Source organism: Lottia gigantea, assembly GCF_000327385.1.
Source record: "Lottia gigantea unplaced genomic scaffold LOTGIsca_54, whole genome shotgun sequence".
In the NCBI taxonomy this organism is placed as follows: Eukaryota; Metazoa; Mollusca; class Gastropoda; family Lottiidae; genus Lottia; species Lottia gigantea.
Window position 1 is genome coordinate 853,891 of NW_008709848.1, and position 16,067 is coordinate 869,957.

The 16,067-nt window shown below is 31.9% G+C and overlaps 3 protein-coding genes across 3 annotated transcripts; 2 read left to right on the forward strand and 1 right to left on the reverse strand.

Moving 5' to 3' along the window:
• Positions 1-418: 418 nt before the first annotated feature.
• LOTGIDRAFT_204404 (hypothetical protein) lies at positions 419-2,068 on the reverse strand. The gene is made up of 3 exons (XM_009062928.1): positions 2,027-2,068; positions 1,315-1,504; positions 419-998 (listed from the first exon to the last, which is right to left on the reverse strand). The coding sequence occupies exons 1-3, from the start codon at positions 2,044-2,046 to the stop codon at positions 852-854; spliced, it is 357 nt and encodes a 118-aa protein (XP_009061176.1). The 5' UTR covers positions 2,047-2,068; the 3' UTR covers positions 419-851.
• Positions 2,069-5,101: 3,033 nt separating this feature from the next.
• LOTGIDRAFT_219532 (hypothetical protein) lies at positions 5,102-8,937 on the forward strand (the record flags this gene model as incomplete). The annotated part of the gene is made up of 6 exons (XM_009062929.1): positions 5,102-5,256; positions 5,723-5,822; positions 6,466-6,589; positions 6,839-7,005; positions 7,352-7,469; positions 7,827-8,937. 6 exons carry the CDS (start codon positions 5,102-5,104, stop codon positions 8,000-8,002), a joined length of 840 nt encoding a protein of 279 aa, XP_009061177.1. The 3' UTR covers positions 8,003-8,937.
• A 1,172-nt stretch (positions 8,938-10,109) lies between these two features.
• LOTGIDRAFT_234712 (hypothetical protein) lies at positions 10,110-12,986 on the forward strand (the record flags this gene model as incomplete). The annotated part of the gene is made up of 2 exons (XM_009062930.1): positions 10,110-11,715; positions 11,776-12,986. The coding sequence occupies 2 exons, from the start codon at positions 10,110-10,112 to the stop codon at positions 12,567-12,569; spliced, it is 2,400 nt and encodes a 799-aa protein (XP_009061178.1). The 3' UTR covers positions 12,570-12,986.
• Between the last annotated feature and the right edge of the window lie 3,081 nt (positions 12,987-16,067).

Sequence of the window (16,067 nt, forward strand, 5' to 3'; positions counted from 1 at the left end):
TATTCATTTTGTGCTTCATCTGTAATGTGTATGAAAATTGATTTTATTGAATAAATTATGAAATGCTAAATTATTGTATATATTGAAGTTCTGCAGGTAAACTGGGCCTGGACCAGGAGGTACACTGTATGTTTGACTTGAGCCAAGGAAGTTGATTGTTGGGTTGGAAATAAGTTTCAGGGTTCATTACTTTAGTTGCAATAGCCTGTGTCATGTTGATAATATGGGAAAATAAACCATCCAGACCCTGTACATGTTTAAACATTTCAAGATAGTGGAAAAAGTAACCCATGGCTGCTGTATCTCATCGTAAACTGTTTGATGTTGCCCATCTTTCTTTACATTATTTCTGATTTGCTCAAAATTGTATCAAATATTCACCAAGTAGCTGCATGGATTAATAGACTAACAAATATATGGACAATCTGGCCATTTATTAAAAAAAATCTATGAGATATCAGCAAGAATTCTTTCAATCACATTGTCATAAATTCAAAGAGTTGACTGCTCAGTTAATAACACATGATCTCACACCACTTCAAATGTCCTCAATATAAAAATAAAGTTCCAGATATTTTGGTTTTTGACTATTTTCTCTCATTCTTTAAATTGAAAATTGTAATAATTCATACAAAACTGATACAAAGTTTGAATATGGTATATGTTTGAAATTCAATAACGAACCTTATTTATTTGAATTTGAAGGTGAAAAATTGGTACATGTCTAGAATGAGTGAAATGCCCCTGAGAAAATTTACAAAACAAAATATCTTGAGCTGTATTTTGATTAGAGTTCAAAATTCCTCTAAAACACATCAGTTATTAAATACTGGTACTTGAATTTATATCCTTCATCCTTTCTTCCACAAATACTTATATTGATCAACATCGAAATCATCTTCCTCTTCATCTTCAATAATAATCTTCTTCTTAGGTTTTCTCGCTCGTAATCTAGCTTCCTTTTCTTCATCTGTAAGGTCATCAAATACTACTGCCAACTGAAAATACATGCAATAATTAGATAAATGAAAAGAGTTGTTGGACCACTGTCTCCCTAAAAACGCATCATATCTTGAAATTTTTACATCTAATCATAAGTTTGAATCTGATACCAATGGGAAATATTCTACATAATCGTGTAATTTCAGCTTTAAAATAACAGGAGCCTCCATGTTATAAATAGCTCATTTGATCGCAATTTTCATGTATTTCAATTTAGACTATTTTTGAACCTTCATTGTACTATGATAGTTTAGTTAAATTTGCAATGTCATCAAATATGGTTGCATTTAATTAAATATCATCTTCACTTACCTTGATTATTTTTCTAGGTTCTCTATATCTGATGTTTAATGAGGCACCATTAGGGAGAACTAATACAGTAGGATACATTCTAGCATAATATCCTCTGTTCAACCGACATACTGACGTTCTGTTAGAGTTATACCGCACTGGTACTGACACTATCTGCTGTCGACATGCTTGACAAATGGTGGATTTTAATCTGAAATAAATGAAATAAAATGATTCATAACACACATGTGGTTTGGTATTGCTTAGGATTATGGTGACATGTAACCTAGACTGAAACATCTACCCCCATTCCAGTCTCTGATGGATATTTTGACAGTTGTCAGCTGAAAAAGACCCTGTTAAATGGGGGTTTTCCACACCTCCAACCAAAGATGCGTTTTTCTAACATAATATTGAGATATGACATGAATGGGGGTGTAGGGAGAAAATGTTCATCTTTCCAAATATACCTGGGTTTTGCGGATCCAAGGTATGTAAATAGGTTTAAAAACCCAGCACCTGCGGAGATGCGGAATGTCGCCATTTAACAGGGCTTATTATTTCTGTCTCTACACCAGCTGACATCTGTCCAAAAAACTATCAGAGGCTGGAATAGAGACAGATGTTTCGGTCTACATGTAACCAACATAAACACATTCAGCCAGATTAAAAAACCCAATCTCAGACATAATGTCATCCATACTTGGGAGTTATAAAAAATAATTTTTCTAACCTTGCTAAACTCGTGGCCATTTTGTTTGCATGTTTATGTTTTTCTCGTCACGTGATTTTTAAGGGTCATGTGATCTTAAAATGGCGAACGTTAAACAAAGTCACGAGAAATATTGAATAGAATAAAAAGTTTATTTGGGCCATTGTTTAAACTCTTATTTAAAGACAATGAACTTGTTTTGTTTCTTAGTATTATTTTTAATTGGTAGGTATTCTTGATCAAGTGTAGATTTTTCTTGTACACGCATGTTTGTCGTAATTTGACAGTTACTCCTCGTTAGTTGCTTATTATTTGATAATGCGAAACATTATCAAACTTTGGGTTTGGGGAATCCGATTTAGATGAAAAGGCTTAAAACTCCCACACTTTCAGAGGTGCGAAAATTCTCCACAAAACAGGGCCTAGTTTTCTGTCTCTACAGTAGCCGACAATTAAGTAATTAGTAATAAGAGGTTGGAACAGAGGCAGATGTGTACTCAGTTACTAAACAAACTGTTTATTTCATTACTGCGTCTGTGTCCTTGACTTTGGCATTTAATGTCATTTATCTATTACATGATTCACAGAACAATTCAATAAATTAGAAAAGTTAACAAGACCCGTAATGGCTATATGAGACAATAACTCTACTGTTTCACTTTGGTTTTGTTGTAACCTTAAATAAGTAATATTTAACCAATTTTTTCTTTTGGATGTTTTTATTCGTTTTCCAAATTTTTGGGCTTTTCTTTTTTCTAAATTTATTCAATGATTTTGTCTGTTTGTTGATTGAAATCAACAACTGACAATGATAATGAAAGTGAAAATGAGGAATAATTACTTGATCTCAATTTTACAGGACTCTATATAAAATTCCCAAATTCATTTCATTAAATGCATTAGTTTTGATGATATGAATTATGATTTGTCACAAAAAAGCCCAAATAAATGCACTAGTTAATGAATTGTGGAATAACGAACCCCACAAAATTCAGAAATTCAAGAATTATTTTGAAATTGTGAATGTCTTTTCATTTTCTGTAAAAATACATTTATTGTATGTATTTTTTTTAATATATTACAAGCCTGAAGTGATTAAGGACATCTTTTAAGTTCTGAGACATTTTTATTGTTGCCAAAATTGATTATATTTACTTTCTTTCAAATGTATGATTGGTTATATATTCAAAGTATTTTTTTAAACACATTGATTAAAAATTTCATTACCTTTACTTTTATTCAAAATTCTTGTAAATAGAAATTCATGTTAAAAAGATTAAAGATCTTGTAAAATATGTGTAGGAAAATCTGTCAAATGAAATGTAAATTGGTGTGGCCTTACTTGTCAGTGAACATTGTGATATATTAAAGTAATAATTCACACCTGTCACATCTTACAACTCAATATTCAGTTTCTATTTTTTTACCTTGATTATCTATTATAGTATATTATTCTTTATTGTAGCTGGCTACAGCAATGGTCTTGATGTCAAATTTTCTACTTCTTCTATAGAAATAGAGCTAAATGAAGAACAAAGACACTTTATCATTCCAAGGTAAGACATGATGGCATTTCAACTTCCATGCTGCTGTTCTGAGAGTTGGTTTAAGGCATGTTTTACTCATGAAATTGAATTTTCAAAATATGGCACAGTTCAACACTTGACTTTTATGTCTGATTCTGAGGGTTTCATTTGTGTTTCAAATTATTTGTGAGAGTCTATATTTTTTTATTTAAAAGTTTGACATTTTCTTGGCAAATTGTTCGAAATTTCTTAGAAGAATCATGACTTAAACAAGATCTGATGCAAATTTTCCATAAAACTACAAAAGCATTTCATCACACAATGGCGGCTCTTGACTCTAAATAGTGCTGGTACATGTTCAAGGTGTCAAGGTGATTTTTAACTTGTATTTTATCTAGGCATACCCATTGTCATGGAACAGTCTAATAAAATCCACATTACATCCAGTACAGGGCTTTGGTATAATTTGAAATTTGCTTCTATAACTTTTCTTAAAAGTTCAATATTGATAACCTACCTTTTGAAACAGATGTTTTGAAGATGCATTTTATATATAAACTATATACGTGTCAGCTATATAAAACAGACTCTTGTCAGCTGTATTTGTTTATTTATAAAAAAATACATTGAATTATCAGCTGTTCATAAAATTTCTATTATTGATTTGATTTTCATAGTTTTATTCAATTTTAATGAATACTAGATTCTATTGTATAATGTATGGAATTCAGTCAAGTGAAACAACTATTCTGTATATTATCTTCTTTTTCATTCAGTGTTAAATGGACAGATTCACCATTTTCAGGAGTTGATTTGGGTTTTGAATATATGTAAATTGTCTTCAGAAATACTAGGAATGTACGAAAATCACAAGGTTTCTTCAAAAATACCTCAAAACTAGGAGTTTCACTTACTATTTCCATATATGTCTTTTCTCAATATAATAAAGAAAGTTAAAAAGACCACTCAAACATGGATAATTCTGGACATGGATTTGAAGGTTCAAATTTCGATGGTGAGCTGTCAACACTAAAAAATCATCGTTTCTGAGACTAAGGTACGATTGGAAAAAAAAAAAACATGGTGCACCTGTCCCTACATTTAAATTTAACAATATTGTAATTTTATTCATTTAGTGGTATATTACATGAGAATGCTACAGTGAATTTTACCTATGATATAGATGATAAGATAGAATTTAGTCAAGCTACAAAATTAATAGAACCTATACCACCCCTGGAGATACCAGCTAATAGTACAAAGAAGATATCATTTTTAGTGAAGTCACGTAATCCTGGTCATTTGACTCTTGGTCTTAATTCTACATCACCTGATATTGATGAGTGAGTATTGTTTTTTTTTCTGAGTGAATTGGTATATTCGGTGTATTGTGTCTTTTTGAATTGTATTAGATCTTTGCACTTCTAAGACCATGAGCTGTCATAGAAGATACTCTCCTAAAGGTGCAATTGAGTTCCTTATGATATGCACCAGTGATTAACTTAATTGAAATAGAGTACTAATTACCTTTATATTGAGATTCTATAGCCATGTTGAATTTAAGAATGAAATGTTATATTTCAGTTTAACCAATGTATTTGTAAGAATTGATGTTTACCATGCAACAATGTTAGTCACAATCAACGCTGTCATTGGTTGGCTGTATTTTGCAGCATGGACTGTATCTTTCTATCCACAAGTATTTTCTAATTATTTTAGAAAAAGGTTAGTTCCAATGACAAATTTTAAACTACTGATTCATGGAAATCATGGATCATCCGTTTAGTCATGATTTGATTCCTGATTCTTGTATTTTTGACTATTGAAGCCAAAGAATAAACTATTCCATGAAATCATGGATCATCCATGCATTTCCTGAAAAAATCTACCAATGCCTTTTGATAAATAAGGAGCAGTGAATTTACATATAAGAGTATGTTAAGAACTTTGCCTACTGTTCTAGTGGTATCACCTAGACTCATCTATATAGGGCTATGATTTTGCGCATTATTTATTATTGCCTTTTATTTATATATTCATGCTTTTGTACTTATATTTCAGTGTTATTGGTTTAAATTTTGACTTTTTAGCGTATAATATAACAGGATTTCTAGCCTATTGTTTATTCAATGTAGGCATGTATTGGATAGATGATGTAAAGGTTAGTTAAAGATATCTATCTCTGTTTCAGTGTAGTTGGTTTGAACTTTGATTATATAGCTTACAATCTATTAGGATTTTTGGCTTATGGTTTCTTTAATGTTGGATTGTATTGGATTGGTAGTGTAAAGGTATATCATGTGTCTTGCAAGCTGTTATGTGCTTAAGCTGTTATGTGCTTAAGCTGTTATGTGCTTAAGCTGTTATGTGCTTAAGCTGTTATGTGCTTAAGCTGTTATGTGCTTAAGATGTTATGTGCTCAAGCTATTTTGTGCTCAAGCTATTTTGTGCTCAAGCTGTTTGTGTCAACAATGTGATTTTTACCCTTTGCTCAAAACTTGTTGACTAAACCTAGGCCCTGTTTGATGGAGGTATACAATACAGCTTGCAGCTTAACATTGCTTGACAGAATGACAGCTTTACTGAATTGTCTCAAAGCCCTGAAAAGTACCACCCTCCAGCTATTATGTACATAATTTGAGATATAGATTTGAATGATGACGCTCATTGTTTTTTGTGTATTGTGTTTTGAATATTTTCTTTAATTGTAACATCCCATGCCTTTTATATCGCTTGTATAGACCTTGGATGCACCAGAATTTAACTGAATTTAACTAACATTTTTAAAGTTAAACTCTCATTCTTGTTATGTATGCCCACAAGAGTGAAAAATAAATTTATATCAGTCAAAAGTATTGAAGAGTCAGACTACTGTCAGTCATCTTACGATCCTATCTACCAAATTAATTTATAAGAATTTATTTTTGATTTCAGAATGAGTATAAAAGACAACATCCAAGAGGTATCAATCCTGTACAGTTAAATGATGTGATATTTACTATACATGCTGTTTTTATTACACTCTTTACTATATTTCAATGTATTATATATGAGGTGAGTAATTAGACACATGATACTATACCAATTAGGGTTTTGAATATACATGTTTGTCAGTTTGATGGGTGTGGTATTGTATCAAAACACGACCACACATGACAGCAACATCTGAAATTAACAAAATAGAACAACCAAGCCATCGGCTTGAGAACCAGACATTACTTTATATGTAATGCGAAATTTAAAACCAACTGCGTAAAATATCATTAATTTATGTTTTTGAATATCATTATTTATATTTTTTAGAGAGGAAACCAGAGGATATCAAAATTCTGTAAAATATTAGTGGGTATAGCTATATTATTCTCTGTGGTAACGTTAGGAGTAGCAGCTGGTGGAGTTATTACATGGTTAACATATCTCTATTACTTCTCATATATTAAACTTGGTGTTACTCTTATTAAATATGTTCCTCAGGTAAGACAATCAGTTTGTTGAATATCTAATGTGCTGTTTAATCAAACCTCTAATTACCCTTCCATTCAATGGCCTATTGATTTTGTTAAATACTGGCAAAGAGATCTGCTAGATAACAAAAATAAGGTAAAGTTAGTTAGAGTTAGTATTTAGTGTTGAACATAAAAACCGGTTCCAGTAATCTACAATAAATCTAGTACATAATAAGTCTTCTTGCCATCGACTCTAAAGCATAAGGGAATATGAGTGTTAGATAAATGGATATTATTAATAGTATAACTTGTATGAATTATACTCAAATAAAAAAAATTCTTATAGATCAATGGATCAAATTATTACATTTCAGGCCTACATGAACTACCGTAGAAAGAGTACTGATGGTTGGAGTATTGGTAATGTTTTATTAGACTGTACTGGTGGTAGTCTTAGTGTATTACAGATGCTCTTGTTAGCATACAACAGTAGTAAGTCTAATTTTTACTTTCAATTTTTCATTACACATTAATAACTCTAGACCAATTAATATCACTAACAAACGAGGTAGTAAATTCTAACACATAATGTCCAGTAAGTCAGATCTTAAGATATTAACACTATCATAGATTCTTTCTAGTCATTGATGCAGGTTAGAGGGGTAAAAAATGCCTCTAGTCGATCATCAATAGTTTAAAATAACTAGCTAAGACTGGTGCTGCTGTTATGATGAATTCCTTCATGGCACAGTGTTTGATTTCTCCTGACTAACAAGGAGCAAAAAAGAGGATAAAATTCACCTTAATTTTGGTCTACTTGCGTTCACAACATTTTTTTTTGTATTTCAGATGATTGGGATTCAATATTTGGTGACCCCACCAAGTTTGGTTTAGGATTTTTCTCCATATTGTTTGATGTGTTATTTATGGTTCAACATTATATATTGTATCGTGGGAACTCTCCTTATCAAGAGGTGGAAATAATTGTTAATAATGACGAATTTTCAAATCCTAAATTGAAGTAACATTTAGGTGCTAGAACAATTTAAATGTCTTTTTTATATGAGTTAGATGTGACTTAGAATTTATGTAATTTTTTGTTTTGAAAGACACTCTTCTGTGATAAAATCTCTTTATGCTAGCTACTCTACACTTGCATTGTAGCGTGATTTTTGCACACATGGTATGCTCACTCTTCTAAAACACACTGCTATATCTGTGTATTCATATTGATCTGCAATGAATCATATTGGTCATCCTTCCAGATCTAGACTAGCTTTTTCAATGTAGCAACACAAATTAATGGATGACTTGAGTTGTATTCCAATTCAAAATAAGCATTGTATTACAAAATATAATGTAGATTCTTTCCATATATTAGCTTAATCTCTTCCCTGCATTGTTAGAAGAAAACTATCACCAACGCACACAAAAACAACATTCCTAGTTTAATGTATCACACAATTTCTTATATTTTTACTACTTTGTTAATTATTTTTAATCCATATCCCAAATTACAGATATCATCATCAATTTCCCACAAAAACCAAAATCCTTAAGTTGCCAAAATATCCTTATGTTAAAATAGCCTTAGTTTACACTCTTATTCATATATTTATTCCAAGCACTATTACAACAATCAAAATATTTTATAATTGTATTTCAACATCTGGGTAAATCTTATACTTTTGTTGTTGTCTCATTTTGTAATTTAATCTGGAATTATGTAGATCTATCAAAGAAAACTAAGAAAGAATTTTTCAAAGATGTAAACGACTTGTGCCCAGATGAAATGATGCTGAGTAAGACTTTTTAGTTTATTGTTTACTCTCTTTTGTTTAAGGCCAGACCAGTTTCTTTTCTAGTTTATTGTAACTTCTACCTCAATTTTGCACAAATCAGAAGAAGCAAAACCTCAAAATCAGCTCTGCTGAAAAAGAAACGACTTTCATTCCTGATTAAAAAAAAAAAAAAAATTGTCTCCTGCTCTTCGCACAAATTTGATATTATTTTTTTTCCTCCTGCCAAGGAGGTTTTTGGAAAACAAGGAAATAAATTGGTCTGACCTTAGAAAAAAAATAAATATAGTTCCTTTAGTTCCTTTAAACCTAATGTTAACTTCCTTACTTCCTTTCACTATTTCATAACCTTTGTTATTTAATACTCAGCTTAAGACTGCTTGCTTTCTATCTTCTGCCCTATCTTTCTATTACAGAGGAAAGAGGAATATGTTCTTCCAGTGGAATTGGACTGATGATGTTTGAATACTTAATATCGTGTTGAAACTTTATTTGACCAAAAAAAGAGATTTTTTGTATTTTTGATTCAATTGTTTTCAAATATGAGAAGGGAATTCACATTCTGTGCAATATGTACATAATATGTCTTTGTTGATATTTGATATTACTATCATTTGTAATAAATATTTCTTTCTCTTTATTTGTTTTGAGTTTGTTTTAAAAGGGTTGTGATAAGATATGTTGTGAAGCTCCTTGTGTAATAATCCTCTATTGCAGTATAAATATTTGTTGTGGATATATAGTCCAAAATTTTACATGGAGTCTCATAGAGAACCCAGTTTAGCCCAATGGCAGTTTTCTGTGATCAAATGTTGACATACGCATCAAGTCCTCTTAGGTTAATCACCAAACCTCAACCAGTTACATTTAAGATGAATCAAATGTTCTCCACCAAAAGAGTTATTTTATAATTGTAGTCTACTAAAAAGATTATGTCCCTTGTATCAGAACTCTTTAAAATAAAGGTAAATAAAGACGTTATAAATAAATAAAAAAAATTGACAGTTCGTTTTGACATACAATGTAGATGTCATGAATTTATACGCAATCGTAAATGTATAAGAGGCAAATCAAAACAATATGGAATAATGTTGGAACTACTTTGAATCAAACTTGTGTTATATTTCGAACACATTTTCGAATTTAATTCTTATTTCTATGCAAGCACCTGCTCTAATAGTGATTAGAATCACTACTACTTAGAAACCGAACTAGCGATGTGTATCTTATTTCTTCAACAACTATAAAGACTCTATTTGGCTTATAAAGTCCGGAGAGCATTAAATTGCTTTTAATCTGAAATTTTCGAAAATATTCCTTTTGAAACCTGAAAATGACATCTCCATCGGAATACCTGAGCAGTGTTTGGCAGCAATATGTGCCACAAGGTCACGAAAAAGCTCTGAAACAGGCTGTGTATACAACAGCCTCCAATTTCTTGATTCTAGTTGCAATTGCTGCAGTGATTTCAGTGTATTTTATACTAGAAGCTTTTCTTAGACCTTTGTTATGGGCGGTATTGTGTGGAACATTTCTCTATCCTTTAAAACGGTCACTGACAAATTGTATTGTACAGTGGATGAAGGGACTAAAGAATTCTGGAACTCCAATTGCAGTTGGTGTGACCATCTTGCCACTAACAGTTCTCAATAATTTTTCAAATAAACTGGGTGAATTTATAAACACAAACTTCAAAACCGTGTTAAGTGTTGCGATTGGACTGCCATTGATATATTTGGTGTACCACTTTGGTCCTTTACAGAAGATCCTATCAATTGCTACATTTATGTTTTGGTTTTTGTATGACTTACTGGATTATTTTAGCTCTCTATGGATCTGGACAATATTTATAGCTTATATTTTAGTTCTGATATTTTTTTGGACTCCAGAATCTCACCAAACTCTGTCCTATTTATCGATTCCAGTATGGGTAATATTTACTCTTCATATAGCGACTATTGCTGGATCACTGAGGGTCCCCTTGCTCATAGCAATGATTGCAGTTATGATTACTGGATTCATTACTGAGGTTCGTGGAGAAAGTAATCAAACCACAGAAGAAACTGAATCAGAGGATACCCAATCTGAGAAGAAACCAGAAGTCTATACAAAGCCTGAAGTTGACACAGAATGGACATTTAAGAGATTGTCTGCAACCACCAAGGATTCAAGTGAATTGGAAACCACATCTTTACCTTCATTAGAAAAACCTAAACCAAGTTCATTAACACTCAAAACGACAAAAGCAGAACCCTCTGGCAATTCTTTACCAAATCAATGTTTTATTGCTGTTTTATGGGGACATATACTGGTTCGTTTATGGATGCATCTGTGGGTTATTTTGTTATTTTTCGTATTGCCATTAGTGATAATGCTCTTTAAGAAGCTTGGTGCTGCTGTCAGTAGTGAAGGAATGATGGGAGAGAAGATAGAAGAACTGAAAACAAAGGCCAATGATTGGTTTCAGTCACGAAAGGATGTGCTAGTACCAAGATCTGTAAGAGGATTAATAAAGTTGGCTCTGAAAGGAGATGGCAAAATTATTTCAGTTTTAGAGACTGGAATGGATAAGATGACAAGTATCTTGTTGATATTGGCTCTAGTAATTGGAACCATAATGTTTACTGTAGTAGGAGTTATACAGATTCACCAAGAAAGTATGCTGATGGTTTCAATGACCAGTACATTACTGAATGATACTCTACATCCTGAGATTAGTCAGTGGCTGCCCGATCAGAAAGACATGTCTGATGCAATGGATTCAATGGTAGGAAATGCTTATATCTATGGAAGAGATTGGATTGTTCTGAAGGTTCGAGAGTTAGTGGATGATGGTCAAGTCAACAGCACACACATTGAGCAGCAGGTATTAGAGGTGTGGGACACAATATTTAATGCATTACGTTCTCAGAGCACTGTTACTGTTACTAAACAAAAAAGTGAATTAAGCTTACCTGATGTGTCTAACATAACTGCTTTATGGGAATATGCTTCTAAAGGAAATGATTTATTTGATATGTCCAGTGCTGTAGCTTTCGTTCAAGAAAATATTGGTGTATTTATGTCTGTATGGGACTCAGTTTGGAGTGTAATTAAAGGGAATATGAATTTAGTTTCTCAAATTCTTTCTGCTATCATATCAATGATACTTGGTGGTGGGACAGCCATTTTGAACTTTGTTCTTTCTGCCGTTATCTTTTTAACCACACTATTCTATTTATTGGCGTCTAGTGGTAAAACATATAAACCTGTTGAATGGTTTACGAGCGTAAGCATGAGCTCAGGAAGTGGCTCTGGGTTCGGTCAAGCAGTAGAAGAAGCAATTAGTTCTGTTTTTATGGCATCGTTAAAGATGTCAGCTTTTTATGGATTTTTTACTTGGTTAACTCATGTTGTTTTGGATGTGGATATTGTTTTCATACCATCAGTTATGGCTGCTGTCTTCGGGGCTGTACCGTTTGTTGGTACATATTGGGCTGCCTTCCCAGGGGCTCTGGAACTGTGGGTGCTGAAAGGCGAAGGAGTTATGGCAATCATGCTGATAGTTATTCATATGCTACCAGCATATATTGTTGATACAGCAATTTACAGTGAAATTAAAGGAGGGCATCCATTTATGACAGGTTTAGCCATAGCCGGTGGTATGTATTGCTTGGGATTGGAAGGGGCGTTTATTGGTCCTATTCTACTGTGTTGTTTAATTGTTGTTGTTAATATGTATGGTAATATATTACACCCTGAAACTTCACCATCTTCTGTTTATAATAAGAAAGCTTCCACTTTCAGTATGTAATTTTTAAGATCATATTACTGATACAAAATATCTTTTTTGGCTTACAGTCAATGGAGTGATTACATTATATGATCATGCAGAATGAAATTTCTCACTTGGCATTTATTATCTTATAGAAGATTAAATTGGCAATGTTGTAGTTTAATAAGGAGTTTGTTAATGAAATACATTTGTTTTAATATTTACAAACACTGTACACAGCATTTTATATTGGTGGCACTTTAAGGGCAAATTCTATGCTTAGTTAGCACTTTTTCAACCAAGTAAAATGTTTTCCTGTGTCTTGGCAATATATCAGAATACTCAATTAGTATAGCATACTGAATGTTGTGTGCATTGTGTATTAAGAAATGAATTATCTGCATAATTTCGTGTAATATTAAGCATAATGTAGCTTATATTGATTTTTAGATACTGAAAATAGTTTTTTTTTTTGTAACAAATGTAGAATTATGTAGTAAAATATATGTCTAAATCTTTACTCCCTGATCTGATGGTATATACTTATTGATTATTGATTTTTAGATACTGATAATAGTATTTTTAGTATGTAACATTTGTGGAATTATGTAGTTTTATATATAATAGTCTAGTCTAAATCTTGGCTTTTCATACTTTGAATTTATGTCACTGTGACATATTCCTAGTATAGTCCCAGGTTGTGTAACATATCTAAAAACATTTTAAACTTGTAATGTCCCACTATGTGAAAAGCTAGAATTTAGATGAAATATCTTCAGTAATGTGAAATATTATTCAGTTTAATTTCATTTTAAGTAGATTTGTTGGCCAGCTGACAATAATTCCATTTTTGTGGCTTGTCAAAACCTTCCAAATGTTACAACCAAGGAATAACAGGCCTTGCATTGATGCCTCAGCCCTCAGTACATTGTAGGAATTTAAGAAAATCTGATATTTCTGTTTTTGACAGTGACTTAAATTCCTATGCCGTCCTTTGATTGATTAATAACCACAGCAATGGCCATTTTGGAATTTAGATTCCAGATGTAAAAAAAAAAAAAAAACATTCATCTATTTCTGTGCCATTCTGAAAAAATTTGCTATATTAAAGGTTCTAGTTTTAGAATAATTAAAGAAACCCACAGAAAAGATTTTAACGAAAAATTGTGTGTTTTGGTGCTCTAGTCAATTTTTTTGCATTGTGTGACTATTAATTTAATTAACTTATGTGTAATTTTTTCATAATTCTGTATCTTGATTGCGGTGATTTTCTTAGACAATGTAGGCCTATAGATACTAGTCTACAGTCTGAAATTTACTGACTGTGTATCCAGCCCCAAAATTTCAAAATGTTCCACTGAGACAAAAGATATAGTATGGCCTGTTCTATTTATCTATAGTGGTCTGTATGGAATGGTGTCTATCAGAGTTTTTGAAGTTCCAATGATACAACCATTCACAGAGAGCAAGGAAGATAATTGGAAATTTTTTAATGTAATGCCATTGACTCCTGTCCAGTCCAACTGTTTTCTTAAATGCTTATGTCCGTGTTGTATGGAGCTATCATTGTTTTTAGTTTTCTATGTTTTTATACAATTGTTACTTTATAAATGGTGGAATTTCTTTTCTTTATCATTAAAGTGCTTGTCTTGAATGAGTTTTTTTTTTTAAGTCTTAACATTCCAATGATTTTTGTTGAAAACTGGAAAAGAGGGAAACACTGAATCATGTAGATTTCATACAAAGACAATTTGAATCGGAAACAGATCAAATGATCCATTTCTGGATTGGAAGGTGTGTCAGTTTAAGGTGCTAAATTTTACAGGATGGTCATTAAATCTGTATAAAATATTCTTGTCGGTAAGTAGGAGAAAATCTTTTCAAATTATACGAAATTAAACGTAGTCTGAATTTGACAAGTTCTGACAGAGTTATCTTTCTTTCACCTGTTCTCCTCGAAAGGAGGTAAATTTAATCCTACACGTGTTTTTGATTTGTAAACAAACTCCGTTATTTACAAAGTATATTCTTGATTAAAGTCTTTTTGACGATCAGGAATAATGGGTAAAAGGTAGGACTTACTTCTTAACCATTTTGGTATCATTTGCATCGCCCAGATCACTGAATGATTGCCAATATTCAGTCCAAAGTCCTCTTCAAAATGGAGAAATTATAATATGCGAAATCAGTCACTATCGGCATCATTTTAACCGAAAACTCTTAACCCCGATTTTGATCATATTGAGAGGGATATCACTGAATCACTGACAATTGGACTGTTATGTGTACCCGGTATGTATTTTTTGGTTGAGAGAAAGGGATGTTGTGAGATTCATATTGTCATATGGGGCTATAGAGTCAACTTGACACTGAAACTAGTGAAAGGGATGCCGTTGGACAGATAAAAAAATAGATTTATGTTTTCACATTCTGACTGTTTACCTAATCTGATTTCCATTTTACAGAAGGAAGGGTTTTAAACCTCAAGATGTATCCATATTGGATTCTGATGATGAACGAGCCTATACCAATATACAGGACCCGGAGGTGGATTCTAGAGATTATATTTATGATGATATTGATGAATTTCATGCTGGACGCGACAAGGTGTGTTATAAATCAGTATTTTAATTTGAAATATCTATGTATAAGTCCAAAAGAATATAATGGTTAAAACAAATTTGATAATTAAAAGAAATTTAAGTTCAAAGTAAAGTTTAAAAATAAAGACATTGAAGTTATGGTATCCTACTGGAATTTGTATTGACATTGATAAATTGTATTTATAGGTTTTGTTAGATTCAGGTGTAAAATACAATGCAGCTGCTTCAGATGAAGAGGTAAATAATCTATTTCATCTCATGTTAACATGTATTTTGATAAAGTGTACAAAATCCATCATAAGTAAAGCTGGTTTGGAAATGTTTTTGGACCCGGGACCTACTAAAATAATAATGTATCATCCCAATGTTAAAACAGGACTATATTACTTTGGACCTGATATTGGCCCATGTAATTAAAGAGTTAAATATTATTATTATGAATTGTAGGTTGTAAAAAACCCATTTAATTCCATTCTGTAAAAAAATAGTAAACAGTTGAGATTATCTGTTGTTTATTTACAGGAAGAAGTTCTATCCGTGCTCTCTGATGAAGACCTACTTAGTGATGAAGATTTCTCACAATATCGCACACATCTCTTACGTTATAAACGACAGAAAATTAAAGAAAAGATGGGCAGTGATTTTGAAGATGAGGATGATGAGAAAGGTTTGTCAAAATTTGTGTAACTATAGAATACCTGAAAGTTTGGCCAAGGACCAGTCTGAAGCCTCAGGGCCTGTTTTACATAAATTCTTATAATTCATCCTTGCCATATGTTTTATATTTACATGATCATATCATGGTTACTAATTTGCATGGAACGTTTCAAAGGAGATGTTTAAACTAATGTACTTATTATGACTTTTTCGCTGTAGATGGAAAAGAAAGAAAGGGCTGGGGTAAAAAGAGATCACAGTTTTATGGTGCTGATTT